General features: G+C 37.8%; 2 protein-coding genes across 4 annotated transcripts in view; one reads left to right on the plus strand and one right to left on the minus strand.

Annotated features, from left to right (window-relative positions):
* Positions 1 to 638: 638 nt before the first annotated feature.
* LOC130919909 (H/ACA ribonucleoprotein complex non-core subunit NAF1-like) lies at positions 639 to 14,621 on the minus strand. Its single transcript, XM_057842541.1, has 9 exons — positions 14,537 to 14,621; positions 9,264 to 9,345; positions 9,052 to 9,169; positions 8,892 to 8,985; positions 8,709 to 8,791; positions 2,109 to 2,269; positions 1,972 to 2,023; positions 1,810 to 1,891; positions 639 to 1,735 (listed from the first exon to the last, which is right to left on the minus strand). Exons 1-9 carry the CDS (start codon positions 14,562 to 14,564, stop codon positions 1,407 to 1,409), a joined length of 1,029 nt encoding a protein of 342 aa, XP_057698524.1. The 5' UTR covers positions 14,565 to 14,621; the 3' UTR covers positions 639 to 1,406.
* A 1,074-nt stretch (positions 14,622 to 15,695) lies between these two features.
* LOC130920021 (zinc finger protein 638-like) overlaps positions 15,696 to 26,089 on the plus strand; it is a 65,651-nt gene continuing 55,257 nt past the window's right edge. For 2 of the 3 annotated variants that reach the window (XM_057842797.1, XM_057842799.1), the window contains exons 1-2: positions 15,720 to 15,859; positions 22,194 to 23,757. In XM_057842797.1, the coding sequence (XP_057698780.1) occupies positions 22,633 to 23,757 (1,125 nt within the window). In that variant the 5' untranslated portion in view covers positions 15,720 to 15,859; positions 22,194 to 22,632. Of the gene's footprint in view, positions 15,860 to 22,193; positions 23,758 to 26,089 lie in introns of all 3 variants that reach the window. The other variant, XM_057842798.1, reaches the window with a different exon arrangement.

Raw genomic sequence — 26,089 nt, forward strand, 5'->3', positions numbered from 1 at the left:
GCACAATCTTTCGTTGAAATATCTCATCAAATTTTCTTTTCCGTCCATATCTAGAGAGGTTAGCCACAGTGCCATGGGCTTTACACCTTTTGATGACACTGCGCACGGTAGACACAGGAACATTCAGGTCTTTGGAGATTGACGTGTAGCCTTGAGATTGCCCATAATTCCTCACAATTTTGCTTCTCAAGTCCTCAGACAGTTTTTTGGTCTTCTTTAATTTCTCCATGCTCAATGTGGTACACACAAGGACATGGGACAGAGGTTGATTCAACTTTAAGCCATTTTAACTGGCTGCAAGTATAATTTAGTTATTGCCACCACCTGTTATGTGCCACAGGTAAGTAACAAGTGATGTTAATTACACAAATTAGAGAAGCATTGCATGATTTTTCAAAGGGTGCCAATGCTTTTGTCCGGCCCATTTTTGGAGTTTTGTGAAAAATGATAATGACTTAATTTTTTTCCCCCCATTCTCTTCATTGTTTTTTCATTGCAAGCAAAATAAATGAAGATATTACAACGAAAGCATTTGTAGTTGCTACCATTTTCTGTGAGAAATTGAGCATTATCGGACAGAATTGCAGGGGTGCCAAATCTTTTGGCCAGCACTGTATGCGTGTGCGTCATAGTGGGTAGTTATTCATTTTGACGCTTCTGCGCATGCGGGTCAGTTTGCTCAATGTGTGTCGGACTGCGAATTAGTGTGCATGCATAATACTTGAACGGGCTCAATGGACAAAGGCAGTCTGAAAGGGCACACCAAAAAAACAAATATGACAAAAAATCAGAGTTGTGCATTAAGACCTGCTGTATGAACCTAGCCATAGAAGCTGAGACATTCAAAACAATGCGTCCTAACCTTTATCATTTGAGGATTATAAATGCTGGCAATCAGACAGAAAATAATGACTTTGGATACTATGGATTTATTGAGATTGATAAATCAGCTTCGCTTAACATATACAAAAGGTACAATATTATTTATATTGGAAAATGGTTGACCTGGAGATACCAAATTATTTACTAGTTGTTGAAAGGTTAAAACCTGGCCACATAATATTTCCAGCCTGTCACAAACATTTGAAGGTGAAAATTGCTCAAATCACTGAAATTATACAGTATTATATATAAAAAAAAAGTTCACAACCGTGTTTAAGAAAAAACAGCAAATATTGACAATACGGTCAAAGGAAATGGGGCTGCAATCCATGACCTTCTTTGGTTGAAATCAGTTAAAGCGTACCTCCAGTGGTCAGCTGGGAAAAAATAAAAAATATGGATCCTGGAGCAATATTGTGCAGTTTGATGTCTTGTTTTATAATATTTGTGCATATTCTTGTAATTGCTTTAAGTTGCAGTTCAGAATGTTAAGAAATATACAGCATCTACATTGTGAGTAAGATTCACTGAGGAGGGGGTGGAGGGGGCGGAGGAGGGGGAGGAGGAGGCAGTTCTGAGAATGGGACACAGTTTGGTGGCCAGAGATGAGAGGCGTATGATGGACTAAAGAATGATGGTGGGGGGTAGTGAGGGAAGGTGAGTGGGGGTGGTGGATGGGGTGGATAATAGGTGGGAGGAGCACTGTACTCAGAAGGGACATTTGTGTGCAGAGTTGGTTGATTTGAGTGGCAATAAGGTTGTTGATTGTTGTTCACATTGTGGTGCCTGAACAGAGATCCTTTATGTTTTGATGTCATACGGTGAGGCAGCTGACTGTTTGGTCGGAGACCATCTATAGACAAAATGTTCAGAATAAGGCCATGGGAAAAAGAGTGAAAAACATTCTTCTAAACTTCCTAATATTACCTTTGTTGTTGTGTGTCTTTCTGGATTTTTTAACGTTCTTTTTTGCTTGCTGCTCCATCTCATCATCGCTATAGTCTAAAGCCTGGAGAGTAAAACGAAACTTTGCCTTTAAACCCTAACCTTACACAGCGCCAAAAGTGGAAGCGTAGTTGTAGAACGTACCTCTTGTGGTGGTTCTTGATCATTTTTCCAGGATGCATCTGAGCCTTTGAAACTGCAAATAAGCACATTTTCATACAACATGCTGTCTGAATAGCATTTTCCTTTTGTCTCATATGTTTGTCCATTTGGGGACTCACAGTTGAAGTTGTTGTAGGAGGATGTATCCAGTGTACTCCTTCATATCTGGTGCGTAGTAAACCATCAGTCCAAGTGTCAGTCCCTTACTGCTTAGCTCATCAGGAGAATTAAAACGCAAGATATAGAGTGGCCTAGATACAGGACCGAAGACTTCGAAAACCTTGGATACAAAAATGGGAAAGCAAGTTTGTTTTGTGATTATTATTCCTCAGTATTTTTGCATTTAATTAATATAATATCCTCAAGTGGGTTAGACCAAACACCATAATGGAGCTGCCTACACAGCAAATGTATAACATCTCAATCAGATTATTTTTCCTTACATCTAGTCAAATAATTTTCTCCATCTTATTTTGAGTGCTTAAGACTAGTTAACAGATTAGTGAGTCAGATCATTCCAGTTATTTTAAAGGGTATGAAAACGCAAAGGGAGTGTCAATAGAACCGTTATGTGCCAAGATAACAAATATTGATAAAGTTAACAAAAAAATCAATCACATTAATGAGCAATTATCGAAAATAGATCGAAAATCACGAACATTTCCGAAAGTGTTCCGGAAACAGCCGAATGGGGCGGGGACGTCACTACAAGTCAATGAAAGTCGAGGCAGAGCCAGGTGCCAGTGTTTTTTTATCGACGAGAGTAGCGTTTGGGTTTGTTTGACCAAAACATCACTAAAATGGTTCAAAACTGCTGTGCTATGTGGTGTACAAATAGCTATTCATCGGAATATAGTATCCATGAGTTCCCGAACGCGAAAAAAAAAGCTGGACTACGCAGACAATGGATAAAGTTCGTCCGTGCAAAGAGGGCTAATTTTCTAGACCCAGCCATGGTTTTCTGTGGTGCGCATTTTCCACCTGAAAGCTTCTCGAACTATGGACAAGTGAAATCGGGTTTTGCTAAAAGATTGCTGCTCAAAGCAGATGCGGTGCCCACCATACACGCGCAGCCACCTAAATGTCCCGAGATATCAAGAAAGAGGACGATGACTGGCAGAGGAGGCCAAGGCTAAGCAAAGAAGGGGAGCAGCCAAGCTCGAAATGGCCAGAGTGAGTACTCTTTTATAATAAAAAAATATCACGCATTGGATATAGGACTGGACACATGTATAAATTATCACTCATTAAATATATAGAACAAATCCTCTGATCCCATTCATATTTGTGGCTGTTGGCAGAGCGAAAAGCTATGACAGCGCAATAAATGATAATTATTCTATACATTACTTTATTTTGCGGTCACGGTGCATCAGCTTCACAAAAAGAAATGCAAAACAAATCATTCGGTGTTTCCCCACACGATCTGCTGCCGATGTTTCATCAGTGTCATTGCTCCCCTCAATGACCGTTTCATTACGCTGCATTGGTGTTCGTTTGGGCTCAAATTAATAACCTAAAACACCAATTAAAGCTTTGTAACTCTCCTCGTCACCATTAGATGAACATTCGTTACGTCCTTCTACGTTGGATTCGTCGCTGAAACTAGAAACGAAATTGTCTGCCATCATCGCCGCCATTCAGTATTAAAGCACTGAGCCTTTTTCTTGTTGAAGAAACACCCCTCACTGTCAATTCTGAAATCTCTTTTATTGACAACGAGGGGTGTTTCTTCATGAGGGAACCCGGAATATGTGCAGAGCAGGACGAACACAATGCAACAGCATAAACAGCTCAAAACACCCCTAATTCTCCCCTCACTAGAAGGAATTATATTGATGCAGACAGGTGCTGCCCCCCTAGTGGACGGTGGCACTCTCTTCACTTGTAATGACGTCACGCACACAATCTGCCAGATCTCGGGCGCCGGTCGTTTTAGCTTGACAATTGATCCAAATTTCTCTCATTTTCTTGTGTGTTATTACACTAAGTGTCATGATATGAATACAAAAGGCATGCGTTTATGGATAAATGATGGAATATTAACATTTCCCCAGGGGTTGACATACCCTTTAAGTAAATATTACTATTTGATCTTATTAAGCCCATATATCTTAAAGTTGGCCATGTTTTCCCTAAATCAAGAAAAATGCTTTCAAATAATGTTTTGAACAATATCTATTCTTGAATGAAGAACATTTCAGCCAAACAAGCTTATTTTAAGGTTAAATATACTAATTTATTGCTTAACCCTTTAAGGTCTGGGCCTATTTTGTCTGATTTTGCATGCCTTTGAAGTTGCCTTTATATTTCAAAGAAAGAATTGTTTACGATGGCCTGGTTTGGTCCCTTTTTTTTGTGACACCTTGAACTTCATGTCCAAACTGTTGTTTCCTTCACTGACCAATTATAAATCATCATTTTGGGCCCAAAAAAGACCAAAAATTCCAAAATCGTTTTGTCAAAATTTTTAATATTGATGTCCAATTGACAACCAAACATGCGTAACGAACCGTTTTGAAACTTTGTAATATTTATTCAACATGTTAGGATGAACATTCAACCAAAAAAATTTAGAATAAATAGTCTTATATTTGACAATTCAACATAAACAACAATATCAACATAAACAACAGGTATAGCCATAGGCGTTTTTTGCCTTTATACATGCTCGTCAAAACAGGTAATATACAGCAGACCAAACAGTGAAGAACAGTGAAAAAATATATACCATCTAACACAAAAAGTGTTTAGAGGCCATCTCTTTATGAGTTTAGGTATTGCGGCCCATCACCTGATGAAAACTATGTACACACAATCAAGCTTCTTGAACACACATTTATATACACTAATTGAGAAGACTGATTGTGGGAAAAAAATATATATATATAACATTGGGGGAAAAAAAGCATTTTCAAAAATATTTACAATAAACAAGTTAAATTTTTTTCAGGCATGCCACTCCGAAAAGCAGTTTCGTCCTGGAATTAGACACGGTTACATCACACAGCTCACACTTCCATGGGGTGTCGGTCCTCTTTCCACCCTTCCATTTTCATTTCACTTTACTTTCATTGTCACTATAAATGTACATGAAAAAAAGTCAGTATTTATGAAAATAATAAAGTATAAAATAAAAAATATATACAGCAATCAATAATCATGGAAATCTATATGTATGACAATAGAAAGAATACCATAGCTGAATATGTGCTATATCCCTAATCTTCATATAGAAAGAACACCACAAATTATAAATTACTGCCTGGGATACCCACAGTGCACGTACGACTTTGATCTGATATGCACATTTTATTATTGTATACACAAACACACACTTATATTGCATCAAAAATTAACTCTGTCTTGCAATATCAAAAGAAACTTTCAAAAGAAACGTTTTCAGCATGAAAAAAAAAGAGTGAGTTGGCATACCTCTGCTCGTTGATGGCGTCACCCACGTGTTCAAATCCGTCACTATCTTCACTCGAGGACTCTTCCGAAGAAGACGATGATGACGAATTTGGACCATCCTCTTCCTCAAGTTGATCAAAAAGCACAATTGCTTGCGCTAAATTTAGTTTTCCGTTCATTGTCAAAGTCACACAAAGTCGCTGCTCGATCCAAACGGCCGTCGCTCGCCACCTCGCTGCTTCAGAACACTCCTCCCTCTCGTTCGGTAGAACCTCACACGGCAGTTATAATTATTAAAAAAAAAACGCATTTTGTGCTTCCACTGTGACTTCGAAAGGGTTCGTTTGATTTGTGTTTTTTTCATGGAGCTTCCATTTTGAAAAAGGACAAGAAATGATCGAAATATAGACATAAACAAATGATCCATGCAGCGTTTTAATGTTTTTTTGAGAGGACAATAAAACTATAAAACTTAAATGACAATATCTCACGTTCTAGTTGGTCGATTGACTTCAAATAATAACGAGAGTAAACTGCAACTTCCGCACTTTAAAACGAGACCAACCAACGGCATGTGGGTGGTGTAATTAAAACGTGAGGGCGCTTCAAAGACGACGTGCGCTGAGGACGCGCCGGCGCGTCCTTCGACTCTCAAGGGTTAAAATAAGTCTATTCTCAGTATTTTTTTTTTTTTAATTTCAAAAAATCTAAGGGAGTAAACTTTGCATGAAGCACTGGCAGATAATTTCACTTATTTCTAGTAAATTTACACAGAAAACAATGGAATTTAACTAGATTTAAGGAGGTGTGTTTTTGCAGTGTAAAACTGCATGTCAAAACAGGATATGATGGCCAGATTTAGGTACTAAAATGAAAATAAGGGGAGATGCCTCCCTCTTCTGGCGATTGTGGCTTGTTACATGGTCTAAAAACATTTTTTCCCCTTTGAAAACACTACCGATATCCCAGTAAATATGAATTAACTGCCAGTTCGGGATGAAGACATGAAGTACTCAATTTTCTACTGCAGTAAAAGCACAGATACTGGTGCAAAAATACTTAAGTAAAAATACATGTATCTAAGAAAAAAATTACTCAAGTACAAAAGTACTCACTTTAAAATGTACAAGCATTTTCTCCCGATGGAAAAATTTAATATACATATATATTACACACATATATTCGTCCTTCTCAAAAAATTAGAATATTGTGACAAAGTTCATTATTTTCTGCAATGTACTGATAAACATTAGACTTTCATATATTTTAGATTCATTACACACAACTGAAGTCGTTCAAGCCTTTTATTTTTTTAATATTGACGATTTTGGCAAAACAGTCAAGAAAAAACAAAAATCCCTATCTCAAAAAATTAGCATATCATGAAAAGGTCCTCTAAAGAAGCTACTAACCTAATCATCCCCAGCTAGAGTATGACGTCGGCAGGGTCACGATTTCAGCTGATTTAGAATTCAGCCCATTGAGAGGGAAGACTCAGAACGAGGAAAATACGACAAAGAGGAGCAAAATGTCATCATTGCTTCAATCTCTTTACTCCAATATTTTTACAGGATATTCTTTTTATTTAAGTATTTTGCCCCAATTGCAAAATAAATGGTATGGTCATGACAAATAAAAGTCTTGTGCTAAATGGAATATGAAATATTAAAAATGCATTTATTCAGTACGACGGGGCAAAATTACTGCATAATGGTCGAAACTTCCTCTCCCGAACGATAGTTTATGCCACCAGAGTTAGTCCGTCTTTTGTCACATTTACCTGCCCCGGCTTCGGAGAGCGTAAACAGACCAGGAGGCGTGACAGCCAGCCGACTTGCTAACCTGATCCGAGCGGCGTTTCAAAGTCTTTTCGTAGCGAAAAATCTCACAAAACTACCCTGGATCATATCACACGGCGGTGGGGTTGTAGATTGTCTTCGCCGATCGGCAACCCCCTGCCGTAAGACGTAAACAGTAAGAGAGCGGAGTGCAGTTGTTGTGAGCAGCTAAATGGCAGGATGCATCTGAGGATAACTTTTCTACATGTCCGTCCATGATCAAACGTCAGTAAATATTCCTTTATTTGAAGAGTTTGTAGTGTTTCCTTTGTAATCACTGTATTCACAGCCATTTTTAACACATAGTCGCAATTTCTGATGGGGTGCAAAATTTGACAGAACACTGGGCACACGAAGAGGGCAATAAGCCGAGTATAGCGCTCTCCCGGCGGACAAGCGAAGAGGACCGAGGGGGGTGTGCGACAGCCACCGGTCGTCGGGCGAGTGGCCTTCTCGGTGGACAATGAACCACAAAATGCAAGCCACCTCCTTATTAAAACATGTGCCATGATCGCAGTATTTGACATAATACAAAACTTGTTTACTCACTTCCTCGTAAGTCCAATGGTCCAACGGTTGTCGGACTTGTTTTGGCCAATCTCGGGGTGGGGGGGGGGGGGTTGAAAATAAACCCTGCAGCACATTTGGCTGGCGTGATGCAAAAAATAAACGAATTAATCCGCAAAATCAGCTGAATCCGCAGTCTATCTGCATGCTATAAAGCAATGCTGTATTGTGAGATGCTGACCCAGGTGACGTCACATTCGCATTCCTCCTCAAAACAGGAAGTTATTAATTTTCATGGCGCAGGATTAAAAAATTTTAATGAAACGATCACTTACACGCAGATCCAAGCGGTTCATTTCATTCAGGAACATAAAGTACTGTGTGAAATATGAAACAAACATGCTTTTTGCTGTCATAGGCACTTTAAAGTTAGTATAGTCGGGTACGTCGTAACCCGGGGACTACCTGCATATGCACTAGTTGTACAGTATACATACATACACATATTATATACATATATATATATATATACATACACATATATATATATACACATACACACACATATACAGTGGGGAGAACAAGTATTTGATACACAGTCAATGGGAAAACCCATACCATATATATACCCACTGTATATATACACGTACATGCATATATTACATTTTTGCATCGGGAGAAAATACTTTTTACTTGTAAATTTTAAAGCAAGAACTTTTGTACTTTTACTTGAGTAAATTTTTTTTCTTAGAAACGTGTACTTTTACTTAATAAAAGTGAGTACTTCATCTACCAATGCTAATGTTAAAAAAAAAAAAGTATCGAAAAGAACTGAATTAAACTGGCAGCTGAATTGTGCATAAGATTGTCTATGATTTAGACTGTGAAAACTCGTCACTTTTTTTTCCAAATACAATTCATATAAAGAAGTAGTAGTAGCTCTCTCTGATATTAACCTACCTTGCCCAAAGCTAGTCGATCAGATCGAAAGATGATGCTGTCATCCGTCAGAGGAGGAGAGTTTTTCAGAGACTGGATTATTACTGCAAAGACAGACAATGCATATAATGGCTTGGTTGCGAAAATACACAACAATCAATTAAGTGTGTGTGTGTGTGTGTGTGTGCAAGTGTCTTCATTTACCAAGCTGCTTTATGATACTAGATATTTCTCCTGCTGGCATTATTTCGACATCATCTGGTAGTGAAACAGTAAGCTCCTCCACTGCTGGCAAATCCTGCAAAAAACATATGTGCATACTCTATATTCCCTCAAGTTGTTAAAATTATAATAACGTACTGACCTCAAGTAAAATTTCATCTTTCGTTTTAAAGGGAATTGGTTGGCTTAAACACTCATCGTCAGCGATACTTTCAAACACAGTTGTAGATGAAACAGAGGAGCCTGAAGAGGAGCTGTCGCTAAAAGGAGAAAGTACATATGAACAATCATTTTTGTTTTATACTTCATTTTTTCCTCCAATGTGTGGAATTCTGCTGTGTTGACTTCACATACCTATCAGAGTCTTCAGAAACTTCAACACCAAAGCCCTTCATGTTACTCCTGGCAACCAAGGCTGGTATTGCTGCAGGTGGCCCTGTTCAGAGGGAGAAAATAGCACGTGAAAAAGGAATTTTGCACATTTTTGCAACAATTGCTCATAAACTATGCAACAAACTATTCAGGAAACAAACTATTCAGGATAAGTGGAGAAACTGTGCACTGTAAATTTGGGGTTGCGACAATTTTTAAACTGAAATGGTTAGATTGAATTGCTCAATTATTCAAAAGAATCACCGTTATGTTAACATATTTTAAAAAGATTCAACGAAAGATTAATCTTTATTTATTTATTTCATTAGTATTATGCAAATGATATTTGTCTCAGATTTTCTCAAGCAGTTGATGAATATGACAATGTTCCAATGTCCTTCCTCACACAACTAGGATTGCGTCTTTTTTAACTATTAGAGTTCTATGCTTTTATTGTTTTGATGGTATGATCTAATTTTCTGTCACGATCGTAAATGTCACTCTGTTCGTGAATTTTGTACTCCAGCTTGAATTTGAAGGATATCTAATCTTAATCGCCACATAGGAAAATTGTTCAGCACCAGAGGTGGGTAGTAACGCGTTACAGTGATATGAAAAAGTCTCTGAGCCTTTTGGAATTTCTCACATTTCTGCATAAAATCCCCATCAAATGTGATTTGATATTTGTCAAAATCACACAGATGAAAAAACAGCGTCAGCTTTAACTAAAACGATCCAAACATATATAGGTTTTCATATTTTAACGAGGATAGTATGCAAGCAACACAAAAAGGGGGAAAAATAAGTAAGTTAACCATCACATTTAATATTTTGTGGCCCCCTCTTTGGCAGCAATAACTTCAATAAGACACTTCCCGTAGCTGCAGATCAGTGTGGCACATCGATCACGACTAATCTTGGCCCATTGTTCTATACAAAACTGCTGTAGTTCCGTCAAGATTCCCGGGATGTCTGGCATGAATCGCTGTCTTAAGGTCATGCCACAGCATCTCAATGGGGTTCAAGTCTCAACTTTGACTTGGCCACTCCAGAACGTGTATTTTGTTGTTCTGAAACCATTTTGAAGTTGATTTACTTCTGTGTTATGGATCATTGTCTTGTTTGCAGCATCCATCCACTTTTTAGCTTCAACTGTCTGACAGACGGCCTCAGGTTTTCCTGCAAAACATCCTGAAATTTTTTAAATTCATTCTTCCATAAATGATTGCAAGTTGTCCAGGCCCTGAGGCAGCAGACAGCCCCAAATCATGATGCCCCCTTCAACATGCTTCACGGTGGGGATGAGGTGTTGATGTGGGTGAGCTGTTCCATTTTTCCTCCACACATGATGTGTGTTACTCCAAAACAATTCAACTTTGGTTTCATCAGTCTACAAAATATTTTGCCGAAACTTCTGTGGAGTGTCAAAGTGCTTTTTTGGGAACATTAAACAAGTAACAATGTTTTTTAGACAACAGTGGCTTCCTCCATGGAGTCCTCCCATGACACCACTCTTGGCCATAGTTTTACATATAGTTGATGGGCACACAGAGATATTGGACTGTGCCAGTGACCTCTGCAAGTCTTTAGCAGACACTTTAGGGTTCTTTTTTTTTAGTATTCTGCGCTTAACGCTTGGCGCCATTTTCGGTATACGGCCACTGCTTGGGAGAGAAGCAACAGTGCCAAACCCCATTTGTAGACAACTTCTCTGACTGTCGATTGATGAACATCCAGACTTTTAGAGATGGTTGTGTATCCTTTCCCAGCTTTATATAGATCAACAATCCTTGATCGCACGTCTTCAGACAGCTCTTTTGACCGAGCCATGATGCACATCAGACAACGCTTCTCATCAAGACATTTTTTCCAGGTGTGTGTTTTTTAATGGGAAGGCCATCTTTAAACCACTCATCAGAAATTGGGCACACACCTGACTTAAATTGTTTGGTAAAATTTGGTTTCAGTTGCTTTTTAAGTCTCCTTAAACAGAGGGTTCACTTATTTTTCCCCCTTCTGTCATTGTTTGCATGCTATCCTCATTAAAATATGAAAACCTATAAATGTTAGGATGATTTTAGTTAAAGCACACACTGTATTTTCATTTGTATGATTTTGACAAAGATCAGATCACATTTGATGGGGATTTTATGCAGAAATGTGAGGAATTCCAAAAGGTTCAGATACTTTTTCATTCCACTGTACATTTATTTTACTCCGTTACATTTGCTTGAGTAACTTTTTGAGAAAAATGTACTACTAAGAGTAGTTTACTCAGCCATACTTTTTACTTCTATTTGAGTAGGTTTGTGAAGAAGAAACACTACTCTTACTCCAGTACCTTGGGCTACACTAATTACATGTTTCCTCTTTATCCTACATATTAGATTTGACTTTTTTTTTGGCTAGAGATGCCAACAGTGGCTCAAACAGTTTCACCAATGAGACGTTGTAATAATAATCATATGACACCATTGTATCAATCAGACTCAAGCTTGCCGACTACAAACACAGCGAGCTATTCCATGACGTGGCATCTTCAATGCACCGTAAAAATTTAAGTATTTGACAGAGTGCCGCCAGCGACGTAACTCAAAAGCGAATATTTTATTTCCCTTTTATTTGGCACCAACTGACCATGGAAAACCGGTGATATTATCCTTTTAGTTTCATAGTCGGAAATAGGCTTTCTCCACTAGAGGGCACTCATGCTCCTTAGACGAATAATGCTTAATTTCTGCACATTTTTTTTCTCGGCGGAATTAAATGTTTTTTTAATGTTGTATTTCTTTGGCTTAATGTGGTTACTGTATGTAATATGTTCTAGTACAGTATAATGATAACACCATATAGATAACCGCAGAGAAAAAAAATACATTGTTTTAAAAAATATCAAACATCTAAAGCAATTACTCACAATGCTACTCATTACCCTCATATTCTTTTCACCAAATTCTGTTTTACTTGTACTTGAGCTCATTTTTGGGTGACTACTACTACTCTTACTGAAGTAATATTACTTTGAAGTAACTTTACTCTTAGTCAGAGGTGGGTGGATTAGAGATGACAAACATTTTACTCGAGTAGCATTACTTCAAAATATTACTTAAGTTTAAGTCGTCATCCAAAAAATGTATTCAGGTACAAGTAAAAAAGTATTTAGTGAAAAGAATACCCAAGTAATGAGTAACATTGTGAGTAACTGCTTACATTTTTGTTTGGTTTTTTTTAATGGTATTTTTTCTCTCTCTCAGCACAATCTATATGAACTGTTGTTATAATGATACTGTACAATAACCCATTACATAACCACATTAAGAAATAATAATAAGAATCAATGAATTCCAGCGACAGACAAAAAAAAATGACAGAAATGAAGCATTATTCGTCAAAAGGGCCCTCTAGCAGAGAAAATAGTTCCCAGTTTGAATCGTAAAAAGTTCCTTCATAGCTACAATTAGGAATTTTAAAGGATCATATTGCCGATTTTCCGTGGTCAATTGGCGCCAAATACATTTTGTTGGGGGCCATGGTCCTACAGAGGAGGAAGATGTAAGCCATTTCGATATTTTTACTTATTTTTTAGCATGCCGTTTTGCTGTGCTGCTTCTGTCTGACAATGAATGACCTGAAAAAAAATGAAAATGGTGTCTGACTGTCACGGTTACCTTTTCTGTTGTTTAAAAAAAAAAAAAAAAAAAAAAAAAAACTTTAGTAAGGGGGAAGTGTAAATAAATTATAAAATTAAGATTTGTTATTAATGAAAAAATTGAAAGTGTTTGTTGGCTGTCACTGAGTAGCTTTTGCAATCGCTACACAAAAATAGCAATGTAAAATGCCCCCAAGAACGGTCAGAGACATAAGACAACCAGAGGATATAATATACCATATTGGCCCAAATATAAGACGGCCCTGATCATAAGACGACCTCCTCTTTTTCAAGACTCAAGTTCGAAAAAAAAAGACTTTTTGAACACCAAATTAATTTTTATAGAGAAAATAATTACAGTAGATCTGTAACAAATGATTATAACAATATATTTGTGAGAAAAAGCATGTTATTTTGCCTCATTCAAATCTTAATATCTGAAGATTTAAATATGTAAACTAAAGTGCAATCACATTCGTATATGAATAGGTTCTGGTTTTTGAAATGTAAATAAACCAATCTATTGTGATAAAACAACAAAATTGCAATAACTGCATTAACCATCAAAGTGAAGTCTAACTGTAACTGTAGTCTTGAAACAAATCTGAATAAGGAAAACCACTGCAATAAAATAATGCAAACTGGCTAGTAGCTGAGAACATCGCTTCAATGATATCTGGCGCCATCGAGCGTCGTGAATGGGGAGAGTAGCAGAGATCTGTCATAACAGAACATCGCTTCAATGATATCTGGCGTCATCTACCGTCGTGAATGGGTATAATGTCTAGACCACGAATATAAGATGACCCCATCTTATTCAATCTTATTTCAATTCAAAAAACAGTCTTATATTAGCGCCAAACATCAAGTTTTAACATTGTCTCGATTTTGTCCTCTTGCCGCAGTCAAGAAGACAGGGAATATGGTGGTAAAGGGTAGATTGTTGAACCAGGAGAATGTAATTGTCAGTGGCGTAAGGCAATGCACACAAGCAAGAGGTGTCGATAAAAAAAGCTAACTCTCGATCAGATCGGCTCTTTTTCCAGTCTTTTTCAGCCCCTAACACGCAAGCCATCTCTTTCACTGAACATTTGTATGTTCTTCCACGTTTTTCCAGTGAATTTGGCACCAGGGACATCATTTAAGGACAGAATTGGTAGGTTTAGCTCAGTACATCTCTTTCGCACACCATTTCCATTCATTTACTATTTGAGACAAACGGGAGGTTAACCCGCCTAGCAACAATTGCTGACGTCATGAATATTGACGAACAAAAGTGACGTGTTGCTTACGATACGCCTTTCTCGCCGTGGCATCCTATCTTCTAACTCCATTGCCAGGTCGTATCGTATCGTGAGGTACCAAGCGGTTTCCACCCCTAAAGTATAATGTGCAATTGTATTCTTCTTAGCATTAGGAAAAGTTAAATGTTATAAAATTAGGAAAGTAAACTAGTATTTTTTGTTTAACACAAATGAGTACATTGTTCATACATTAAAGTAACCGAACATACTGGACTACTTTGGTATAACATGAAACCTGACCAACGCTGTCTTACAAATGACGCAAAAAACAGTAAGCATTCTTGTAAAATTGCTCTACCTACCTTCCCTCGTGGTGGGGGAGATGTCCATGTTGTTCACCGATCAGTGCGGCTACCAGAGTTGCATCGTAGTGCGCATACGCGAAACTTCGTCACTTCCTATGAATCCTAAGAACTTTTTTAAAAAAAACTTTATTCATACCAAATGCAAATACAAATATGCAATTTACACAATAAATGTGTAATTTTGCCAAAATTAATACAAGATTTATAACATATCTATCAACTATTTCCAATGAGGGCCCAACTTTGGAGTTGATAAAATTGTTTCAGTCAGGCCAAAAAACGTGAGAGTAAAAACCGGGTGTGAAACAGTTTCCTCTGCATTTGCACAAAAAGAACATCTCGTATCAATATTAATTTTAAATCTTACTATTGTTGTCTTTACAGGATAACACCTGTGAAGTATTTTCAGTGGTATTTCTTTTACATTATTTCTTAATAGATATTTTCTAGGTAAAAGCTATTGATGTTTCCATTAAATATTTTCATATAAATTATTCCAATCATAAATTGCTGAAGGTGTGGAAACGCAGTTTGAAGAAGTCCTCTCATATAATGGCTTGAGGCTTTAGAGCTCAATAATGCACATTTATAACCAATGAACTGACAATTTGGATCAAAGATTGGAATGTTACAATTCTACCATTAGGAGAATATTGTAATAATTTTCAAGAGCCCTCTGGTATTAAATTAAACACAATAGAATATTCAAGAGGTGTCTCCTCCTCAGCACTATTAAACACTCGTTTATTTCTTGACGGACTCAAATGTTTAAATATGCTGGACTTGTTATTATTATATCATATACTATTGTATAAATTTGCATCTACACTCATAAAAGTTTTTTGCCCGCCTTACCCGCTGCTGCATTTTGATAAATATGAAACTACAGTATACTGACAATTTTATTCGTCAAATGACACATTATGACTCTCTCTCTCTCTCTCTCTCTCTCTCTCTCTCTCTCTCTCTCTCTCTCTCTCTCTCTCTCTCTCTCTCTCTCTCTCTCTCTCTCTCTCTCATATATATATATATTCTTGTTTTTATTTGTACCTTCGTAAAATGTTTTTAAATTAAAGAGTTAAACGAGGCTTTTGATGTTTCGTAAATCAGTATTATGCTGTTGTAATTAACAGTCCATACCACAAAACGGCAGTAATGCACATTGAAAGCTCCTCATCCACCAATGAACGAAGAAGTGTGACGAAACTGAAGAAGAAGAAAAAGACACGATCGGAAAAGAAACAAGAGGTTGAACCGGTAAGAAGCGGAGGATGATTTCCATACGGTAACTCCAACTATCTAGGACATCGATGCAAAAAGGTATTTTAACACTAAATGTGTTCAGATTGATTGTGCCAACTGTGTGTAAAATACACTGGAACGATTGTGTATTTTCACTAAAGCCATTACCACCACGACGTTTAAAATGGCCGCTACGTTATATGCTCTGGCTCGGAATTTTCCGATGTACTTGGTTGTTTTGATTTGTTTTGTTTTGTTTAAAAGATATTTTTGTTGTACTTTTACATTTCAAGTCTTTTTTTTTTCCAAAACATTTTTGTTGTTTATTTTTTTAATTCGTGTGTGTTTAAGTATTGTGGCACATGGGTGTTCAGATTTTAAACTCACAACCATGACACTCAATATGCGCCTGCTGCATATTTACCCATTGATTTAAATTAACGTATGATATTGCCGTGAAAATATGCAGATGGCTGCATAGTACGATTTTTATTTTTTTGAGGCCGAATAAATTTTGTCCATTCAGCAGCATAATCTATCCAACTTGTTAGCACACCTGACTCACAATGACAGGGTTCTTCTTTCGAGTCTATGCACAGGCACTCCCGTGTGAAGTCAAGTGTGTGTGTGTGTGTGTGTGGGGGGGGGGGGGGGGGTCATATTATAGTCATATTAATAGAATATTATAAAATGTCATCAATTTTGAATTTTAACGTGTATCTGTAAGAAACCGGCAAATGACTGGCGACCAATCCATGGTGTGCACTGCCTTTTACTCGAATCTGTGATGGGCTCCAGTAGTGCAAGTAACTCGAGTAATTCGATTAGGATAAAAAGCTCCGACTCAAATTTTGCTGCTTCGAGGACTCGTTTAATTAGAGTGACATAGTATTGGTTTGTTTTGAAAGTGCATTTAGTTGTATTGATTTGGGTGGATACACTGTCCACTCGTGGGAACAGTGAATATGGTCGTCTAACATGGCTGCATCTGATAAGACCAAGTGTTGTTGTTTCTGCTAATGTTTGTTTATGCATTCTTTATATAGTTTAGAAGTATATTTAGCAGGTTTTTTTTTTTTTTTTTTTGGGAATGTGTTTTTGAACGATTTGTTAAAGCGGAACTTCAGGATTTTTGACATTAGGCTAAATCTTCGAGTTAACGGGTTTTTGTTAGTTGGTGGAGTTGATTTCAACAAATTCTATTTCGTTTGCAAGTTATTTGTTGGTTTCAGGGCTCCGGAGTGGCTAAGATAGTGCGAGTCAATAGACCCTACCCACCGACGTCACAAAATAACGTGCTCACTGTATGGTTCCGCCCACTTGTCCGTCATTTTGTGTCTGTATTATCAATGGTCTCAATTGATCGAGCAATTTATAATGCATTTCATGGAAGACCCGGTGCTTTCGGATGCCGTAAACTCACTTGATGCGTTGCATAAAAGGCGTTATGTGGAAAAGCTTCAGTTTATCCATTCGTCAGATCCATATTTGATGCCTAAATCGATGTTTTTCGACCCGCTGTCTCCGCCGTATTTGCCTGACATCTGCTAACTACCCTGAACTGTACAACTATCTTGTCCACACAAAATCAGCCTATTCTCACGAAAGTTTGAAAAACTTTAAGAGCTTGGAGGCTTTTAAATACTTCGTTGCTGGTTGGGTGAAACAGGTCCTCGTCCACGAAAATTCGGCAGGAATCTATCTTGTGCTTGGAAAGGTGAGTTACGAAATTTTCAATTCAAAATCTTTTGTTATTGCTAACATCCACTGTCAAGTCTAATGTATTTCATGTCGTTTGTCAATGGAGTTAGGGCTTTTAATGTTTATATGGTTTAGCGATAGCACTCTCACTACATACATACGTGTATGTTGTCGGCGATTAGCCTAGCAATGATCTTAATTGTGGTTGTCAGCCCAAAACCCTCTAAATATATATTAAATGCATCTTACCAGATATAAAATGACTACTACATAATCTGTGGTAATCGTTTGGAGCCCAGTTTTCTCGTCGAATTGCAGCAGCCCATCTCGCTCTCTTCTCTCCGGGTCTCTCGGAATCCGGTAGAACTTCAAGTCTCTCCGTCTATCTTCTCTGTTATTGCAACCGACCGCCACACACGCCTTCACCATTTTGATTATTAATGTTAACGAGCAGAAAAACACGTCGTAAATAGGAGGAATGTACGTAGCCGTAACAGGGAAACATGATGTGTTGACGGACAATTGGGCGGCACCAGTCAGGAGGAAGGAGTTGTGACGTCACGTGGGTAGGGTCTATAGCACAATTATAGCATGCCAATAAAAAACAACATATGTAGCCATTGTAACCTTGGCCATCTTCATGTAGCACAAAAATACATCTCAGAGATTCTCAGAGAGTTCTTTGCAATGTGGTGCCATGTTGGAACTTTCAGTAACCAGTATGAAAGAGTGTGAGAGCTGCACTACAAAGTTCAACACTCCTGCTCCCAATGTACACCTGGACCAAGTAACACTAACGATTCGCGTGACATTTTCGAGGGAAAATGACAGGCAGTACTCAATTTGGACATTTAGGGATGTAGTTTATAAGGGGTGTACTCACTTTTGTTGCCAGGGGTTTATATATTAATGGCTATATTTTGAGTTATTTTGAGGGGGAAATAAATTAACTCTATTATTTAAGCTGCACACAGACTACTTTTCATTGTGTCAAAGTGTCATTTTGTCAGTGTTGTCCCATGAAAAGCTATACTTAAATATCTGCAGAAATGCGAAACTTTTGTGATACACTGTATAATGTTGCCATTTACTCGCGTTAGCTTAACCACTCCGGAGCACTGAAACTAACAAATAACTTGCAAACAAAACGGAATTTGTTGAAATCAACTCCACCAACTAACTAAACCCCTGCTAACTCGAAGATTAAGCCTAATATCAAAAATACGGAACTTCCGGTTTAAGACCATTGTAAAAATAAACGTTTGGATTGTGTAGCATTCAAGCTAGCAGACTTTGCTATGCAAGTTAAGCTTCTGTTGTACAGTACTTAGCCTCATTTATTTATTTTTATATTATTTGAGGGTAAGCTCAGGTATCTTAATTTTTTTAAATGCATTTATTGCTCTTTTGAAATGAAAGTGCAAATCTACATAGTTTGAAGAAACACTCGGGAATTTTATTTTCGCATTTAATACTCTTTTGAAAGCTTAAACACTTGTATATTTGTTTTACATATCCTAAAAATTATTCTGCAACTCATTAAATGTTCAAAATCTAATTACTCTATTATTCAAACTGACTAATTGATGGATTATTCGATTACCTAAATAATCGATATATACAATTATTGTATTTCTTTCATTGTTCTACATTTGAAGTATTTAGTAAATATTTACACTGCTTACTTTGGTGGCATTTAACCGAATTTAAATTGGGTATTACGGTAGATCAGGCCCTATGGGTCATTAAGACCCAATATCTATATATATAATATAATATAGTTAGAAGTTGCAGGCGACAAACCTTGCTATGCAATCTCTGATTGGTCAAGAATTGTGTGATATGATTGGTTTACTGTCCCTACACACAGTTAACATAATATCTCAAAGCGCGTTGGGTAGTACTGTAGTTCACCAACTATTTAACCTCCCCGCATTCCTGCTGCAACTAGTAGAGCCCTTTTTTTTAATAGCTATTACAACCCCTAGCAAAAGCTATGGAATCACCCGTCTTGGACAAGCACTCACTCAGACATTTTATAATGTAGAACAAACTCGGATAAAAAGCTTGAAAAAATGAATGAGTTCAAAAGTGCAACTCTTTAGCATTCAGAAACACTAAATGAAATGAATAAGAAACACTGTGGTGGCCAGTAAATGTTACTTTTATAGAGCAAGTGCTGGGAACTATATATGGAATCACTCCATTCTGAGGAAAAAAAATATGGAATCATTAGAAACAAACAAAGAAATAACAATCAAAACACATCTCTAGTATTTAGTAGCACCACTTCTAGCTTTTATGACAGCTTGCGGTCTCTGGGGCATGGGCTTGATGAGTATTCTTCATCAATTTGGTGCCAACGCTCTTTAATTGCAGTTGCCAGATTTTTTTCCATTTCCCCCCACAGGTTTTCAATGGGGTTGCGATCTAGGCTATTAGCAGGCCATGACATTGACTGGATGAGTCTTTCTCCAAGGAATGCTTTAACAGTTTTAGCTCTGTGGCAAGATGCATTGTCATCTTGGAAAACGATTTCATGATCCCCAAACATATTTTCAATTTAAGGGATAAGAAAGCTGTCTAAAATTTCAATCTAAACTTGAGAATAGCACTAAGCAAAAGTTCCAGCATCATCACCTCGTCCAATGCAGAATCTTGACTCTTGATACCTTGTCCAATGCAAATTCTTGACTCTTGACAAGGTGATGATGCCGGAACTTTGGTTTGGTGCTGTTCCAGTGAGCTTTAAAAATATGACTGCCTGAAGAAAAGATCAACATTCCCTCAGTCCTTGATGATATGGGGCTGCATGTCTTCAAAGGCACTGGGGAGATGGCTGTGGTTAAATTGTCAATAAACGCACAAGTTTACATTGAAATTTTAGACAGCTTTCCTATCCCTTCAATTGAAAATATGTTTGTCATTTTCCAAGATGACAATGCATCATGCCACAGAGCTAAAACTGTTAAAGCATTCCTTGGACAAAGACTCATCCAGTCAATATCATGGCCTGCAGAAGCCCAGATCTCAACCCTATTAAAAACCTGCGGTGGAAATTGAAAAAAATGGCCCACAGCAGGGCTCCGGCCTGCAAGATTTGGCAACTGCAATCAAAGAGAGTTGGCACCAAATTGATGAAGAATACTCATCAAGTCCATGCCTCAGAGATTGCTAGTTGTCATAAAAGCCAGAGGTAGTGCTACTAAATACTAGAGATGTCTTGATTGTTATATTTTTTGATTGATCACGGTTCCTTATTTTTTTTTCTCAGAATGGAGTGATTCCATATACCAGTATATTTCCCTGCACTTGCTGTATAAAAGTAACATTTACTGACCACCACAGTGTTTTTTTACTTATTTCTTTTAGTATTTCTAAATGCTAAAGAGTTGCACTTTTGAACTAATTCATTATTTTTTCAAGCTTTTTATCTGAGTTTATTCTACATGATAAAATGTCTGAGTGAGTGCTCGTCCGAGACTAGTGATTCCATACTTTTTGTTTGGGGTTGCACATTTAATGTTCAAAACTCCTCCACCACATTGTCATTATGTAGTAATGTCTGTAGAATTCTGAGTGGGAGAAATGAATTGACTCTACTAGTATTTTGGGATATGGCTGTAACATAAAAAAAAAAAAATAATCGCTGTGAACTGTTTCCGGATAAATTGGAGTTCGAGACTCTCCCTCTGCCTGTAGTGGTAACGGTACTTGTCGGAGTTGTTAGAGGAAAGGTTCTGTGATGTTGGGAAAGTTGTCTTTTTCGAGTTGAGCTTTACTAGAGAGTTCCACTACAGGCGGCAGCCAGTCATTGGGGATAGAGAGGAATCTGCAGAAGCATGATTTATTTATTCTTTTTTTTTTTTTTTTTTTTTTTTTTTTTTAAACGAGCTATCCTGATTTTTTTTTTTTAAACGAGCTATCCTGATAGGTGTGAACCATTACAGCCACACACTAGTTTGAGGTTTCTGATTGATTGGTGAGCTTAGCAAGTCTGTTGAAGAGAATGGTTATGTGTGTGTCGAAAAGGAAAGTGAAAACATTTTGTCAAATCACGATTTCAATTCATAGTGATAAATTGTTCAGCATTAAAGTTCCGTGAATTATTTGTTCTAAACTGAGTTGTTTAGCTTTTGATTGGGTGTTGGCTATTTGCAGCAAGTGGGGCAATACACACAGCCCCCTCAGCAAAGAAACATTGAATTCAATGCTTAATATGTATATATATATTAATATTTGAAGACTTCCAGAAGGACCAATTTTGCTGTGTTCAAGAACCTTTTTTGTTTGACACATGAATTATTTTAATTTTGTGAAATATTGGATTTGTTTATGTCTTACTGCCATAATCATCAAATTTTAAATAAAGGCTTGAAATATTTGACACTGTGTGTGGTGAACTAACATAACATACAAGTTTCACTTTTGGGAGAAAAAAATAAAATGACGTCCTTCAATATTTTATTTGTTGGATCATACCTGTATTGGCCATCTCAGTTTTAAACTAAATTAGCATATTTACATAATAGTGCAGTTTTTATCATTTAAGTCATGTTAGGGCAATGGTTATTCAGTCTGAATTGATTCATGGTTCAAAGTATTTTAGTAAGTACAAAATGATCATTGAAAAGGGATTTAATCTCGTTACTTTGAAAAGATTCAATGCCTGTCCATCTATAATAGTCTATTTCTGCTTTTCACCTCTCAGCAACGCTGTGCTTACAGAGTAATTTGCATCTTGCACGCATCCTTCATTTGGAGTCCTTTTCAACCTTCTACGGAACCAGAAGAATCCCTTTGGCATTGGACCTGCAGCAGATGCCGCTCCGTTCGATAACATTTTTATCCGATTGATGTTCATGGATACATTGGTCTTGGTTAGCATTCCATCCTTGCGACAATAACCGTTGGAATATTGCTGTTACTGCCACAAAAGTTTGACTGCCGGGTGAAACCCACACCTGCTCCATCAGAATTGTTCAATAGACTGTACTTGTCAACAGCAAAACTCACATCGCCACCGCAGAATCTGCCCGCGATATATAACCACAAGTCCCTGTCACAAAGACCGCAGTCTTTCTCTACTGCAACAAGGCCTGATCATCAGCTACAACCTAAAACTCAACAACTTGCTTCCTGCCTCAAACATGTCTGGCTTTCCATTCCCTCGCCCCACCCAGCTTCCTGATGAACTGGAATCAGCTCTGGCTATTCGCAGTGCCAGAGACAGGGGCCAGGGCACCGAGTCCATAGTTGGTCAACATGGAGTCTTCAGTTCTAGTTCAAGAACACTGACATCTGATAATCAAAGTAGCCTCCGTCCTAGGGCAGACTGGTCAAACTTCCAACCTCCAAATAAATTGTTTGCTAGTTCATCTGATGCCACTTATCACCCACAGCAAATACCTGGAATTCACCAGCAGCCTCAAAGCAAACGAACTGGAGCATCCCTTCCAAGCTGGTTATCTAGCAGCTCGACCCAAACCCAACAACCGCATAGCGGTGTTGGAGATGGTCAGGGTTTCTATACACCCGAGAGTGCAGGAAGTATCTTGGCAAGCTTTGGACTTTCAAATGAAGACCTTGAAGTGCTGAGTCACTACCCAGATGATCAGCTAACCCCAGATACGTTACCTTTCATACTCCGTGACATACAAATCAACAAGTCAGACAACCAAGATACAATGGCACGCAACATGCGTGGTGGGATCCGTCATCCTTCAAACACTTCTCAACCAATAGACACCCGTTCGTCTGAAGTGCCCAGTTTTCTCAGTGTTACAAAGACCGCAGGTAAAGTCATTGACTACGGTCATGCAAGTCGGGCTAAGGAAGGCGCAGCCAAAGAGACTTTCAAAAGAGAGAGAATTTCAAATGAAAGAGTGATTCAAATGTACCCATCATCTGCTTCGGCTCCAAAAATGGAAAGGGCAGAAAAACGTCATATACGATTAGTACATATGGAACCAAGCAAGCATGGAGACCGAGATTATCGCAGGACAAGTGGTGATCATTACAAAAGAAGTTTTTCGCCATCTAAATCTCGTTTCATTGACAAGGACTACAGGCAGAATGGATCCAAGCAAAGGATTTCATCTGATACAAGGAGTGAGATATACTCAAGGCGGTCGCTTTCAGCTTCCTCTGGAACAAGTGGACACAGTAGCAAGAAGATCCCCGATTCCAACTTAATAATGGATTTCTCAGGCTCAACTCCAAAAGTGTATCCTCATTCCTGTTCCCTGTGCCACATTCAATGTGATGATAAAAAGGTGAGTGTAACCACACCCTAATCAATGCTTAAGGGATTTTGCCTGAAGTTTTGCATCAATTTCATTTGTATGAACCAAGTGATGCGTTTGTGTTTCATGATTGATAATGTGTAAGGTTTTTGGAATGTTTCAGCTTGTATTTGCTTAATAAGATGTAGCAGTTCGGATATTTAGGAATCTTTTTGAATTACAAAGTTTTTATTCATCTATTTTTTTAATGTATGTTTTTTAGTAATAGACAGACATGATGTTGAAAGATGCTCATCACAACAACAACAGTAGTGTTGATCATTAAGATGAACGAAAGTCACTCCGGCTGGAACATAATTCTAGAAGACCTCACTAAATGCTTTAGAGTTGTGATCAAATATATATGGCGGAAAACACTCTGAAAAAGCAGTTTCTGCTCTTGCACTCCTCTTTAAAAGAAACTGCTGTATTTTAAGCCAAAACTTCTGTTGTTTGATAGAACAATATGTCTATATGCTGCCATGGCAGATTCATGGCAGATTAAGCCCCCGAACTATTTTTAATTTGTCCGTTTTACCCTGGAAACTCCCGTTTACAGAGGACTTTTGTTTCAACCCAGCCATAAAACAAAGGTCATTAATTATAGTTATTATTCAAAATGTCTGTCACTTTTAGCTTAGAATCCTTAAGTGATGTCTAATATTTCGTTTTAAAAAACGACTTATAAATATGCGAGTGAATAATTTAAAAAACTTTTTAAACAAATTACGTCACAATGAAAAAAACGGTGTCTATAAAAAAGTCACGGATATCTACCTCATAACTATCGCTTAATTGTATTTTTTTTTTTTTGTTACCGTCGCATTTTCTCCGATATGTTAGATGATAAATAATCGATCCAAACAAACATTGAAAAAAAAACATTTAATAGGGTAAATATATGAAAAAGAAAATCTCGACCACTCCTTGATGTCTGCGATTTCTGCATCGCGACCCTTGTTAAATTACCATGTTTCATCCATAAAATCCCCCAAAAATCCAGCTGTGGCCATTCACAGCTGTGTCTTGACACCCAGTGATGCATGCTACATGGAGTTTTTGGATCGAAACAAGGTAAGTACGCGAAAATTATCTCGTTAAAGTCGTGGCGTCTTTAATTCTGCTCTTTCATGCTCTCACCTCCAGATAGGGTTTCGCTGTTTGAAAAAAAAAAAAAAAATTTACAATGCCCTCCTGTGCAAAATTGTTCTTCCCCCATAAAATTGAGATTTCAAGCTTTCCAATGATGTATTACATGTGCATATTGTTTTGAAATTTGGCCAAATTGGGGGTCTCAGAGTGGAACTTCCAAGTTACCTGAGTGTTTTCTGCCATATATATCCTCTTAAACGGTAAAGGAATAGCTTTTAGGGTCTATCCCTATTGTTCCATTTAGTCCTTTGTTTGGAGGGCTAAAATAAGGGATAAGGCAATTCCCTAGAGATTAAGCGCCGTCAGTGGCTTTTCGGCGCAATTGTTGTTTCCCCTTTCTGAATAACTTCCCCATCAAACCAAACATCCCTACAACTTAAAACCTACTAAAATACATGTTTCGGCAGGTGATTATTTCGATTTAGTGTAATAACGTGCACACGAAACAGCAGGTTAGCCACCAGATTGCACAAGAGTGACTGCAAGAAGCATAGCTTGGGGTGGGGTATAAAAACTCTAGTACCGCAGGTGAAGTATCAGAGGGCTTTCACTGTATGAGTGCCGCCTGGGAAGCTTCATAAAAGTTGCCTACAATTCACCCAACAGCTACCTGAATTTCCATGACGGCAGCTGGGTGTTTAGACCCCAGGGTACCTGGTCACCAAACTGATTGTCTCTCTCGAACGGTGAGCTGAGCGTTGCTTACAAGAAGCCAGGAAGGTCTGGGCACGTACGTGATTGACAGATGGAGGTCTGCTTTACGGACACACCCACAAAGTCCAGCAATCTGTGCTGTGTTTGTACGTGCACAGACTTTAGCGCGGTGCATAAAAGGCCTACACACCTAGAACTACGAGTACACTCTGTAAAAAAAATAATAAATAAATAAACACTTTTTTTTTTTTTTTACTTCTGCTGTTCAACTGCTTAGACAAAGAATGGTAAATCGGAGTGTGACACACTAAATCTGACTATAAAAGACACTCAAATTTAGGCTGAAAGTTTTAATGTGTCAAATGGGAGTACATTACATTGCTTGGTATACAAATATAATTTGTATAAGAGCACTTCATGATTACGGTTCCACAGGATTACCGTGGGGAACACCTGCTGCTTTCCCACAAAGCCCCTCAGGCAACTGTAGGAGAATGTAATTGATTTTATATGACTT

This window comes from Corythoichthys intestinalis, chromosome 8, assembly GCF_030265065.1.
Source record: "Corythoichthys intestinalis isolate RoL2023-P3 chromosome 8, ASM3026506v1, whole genome shotgun sequence".
In the NCBI taxonomy this organism is placed as follows: Eukaryota; Metazoa; Chordata; class Actinopteri; order Syngnathiformes; family Syngnathidae; genus Corythoichthys; species Corythoichthys intestinalis.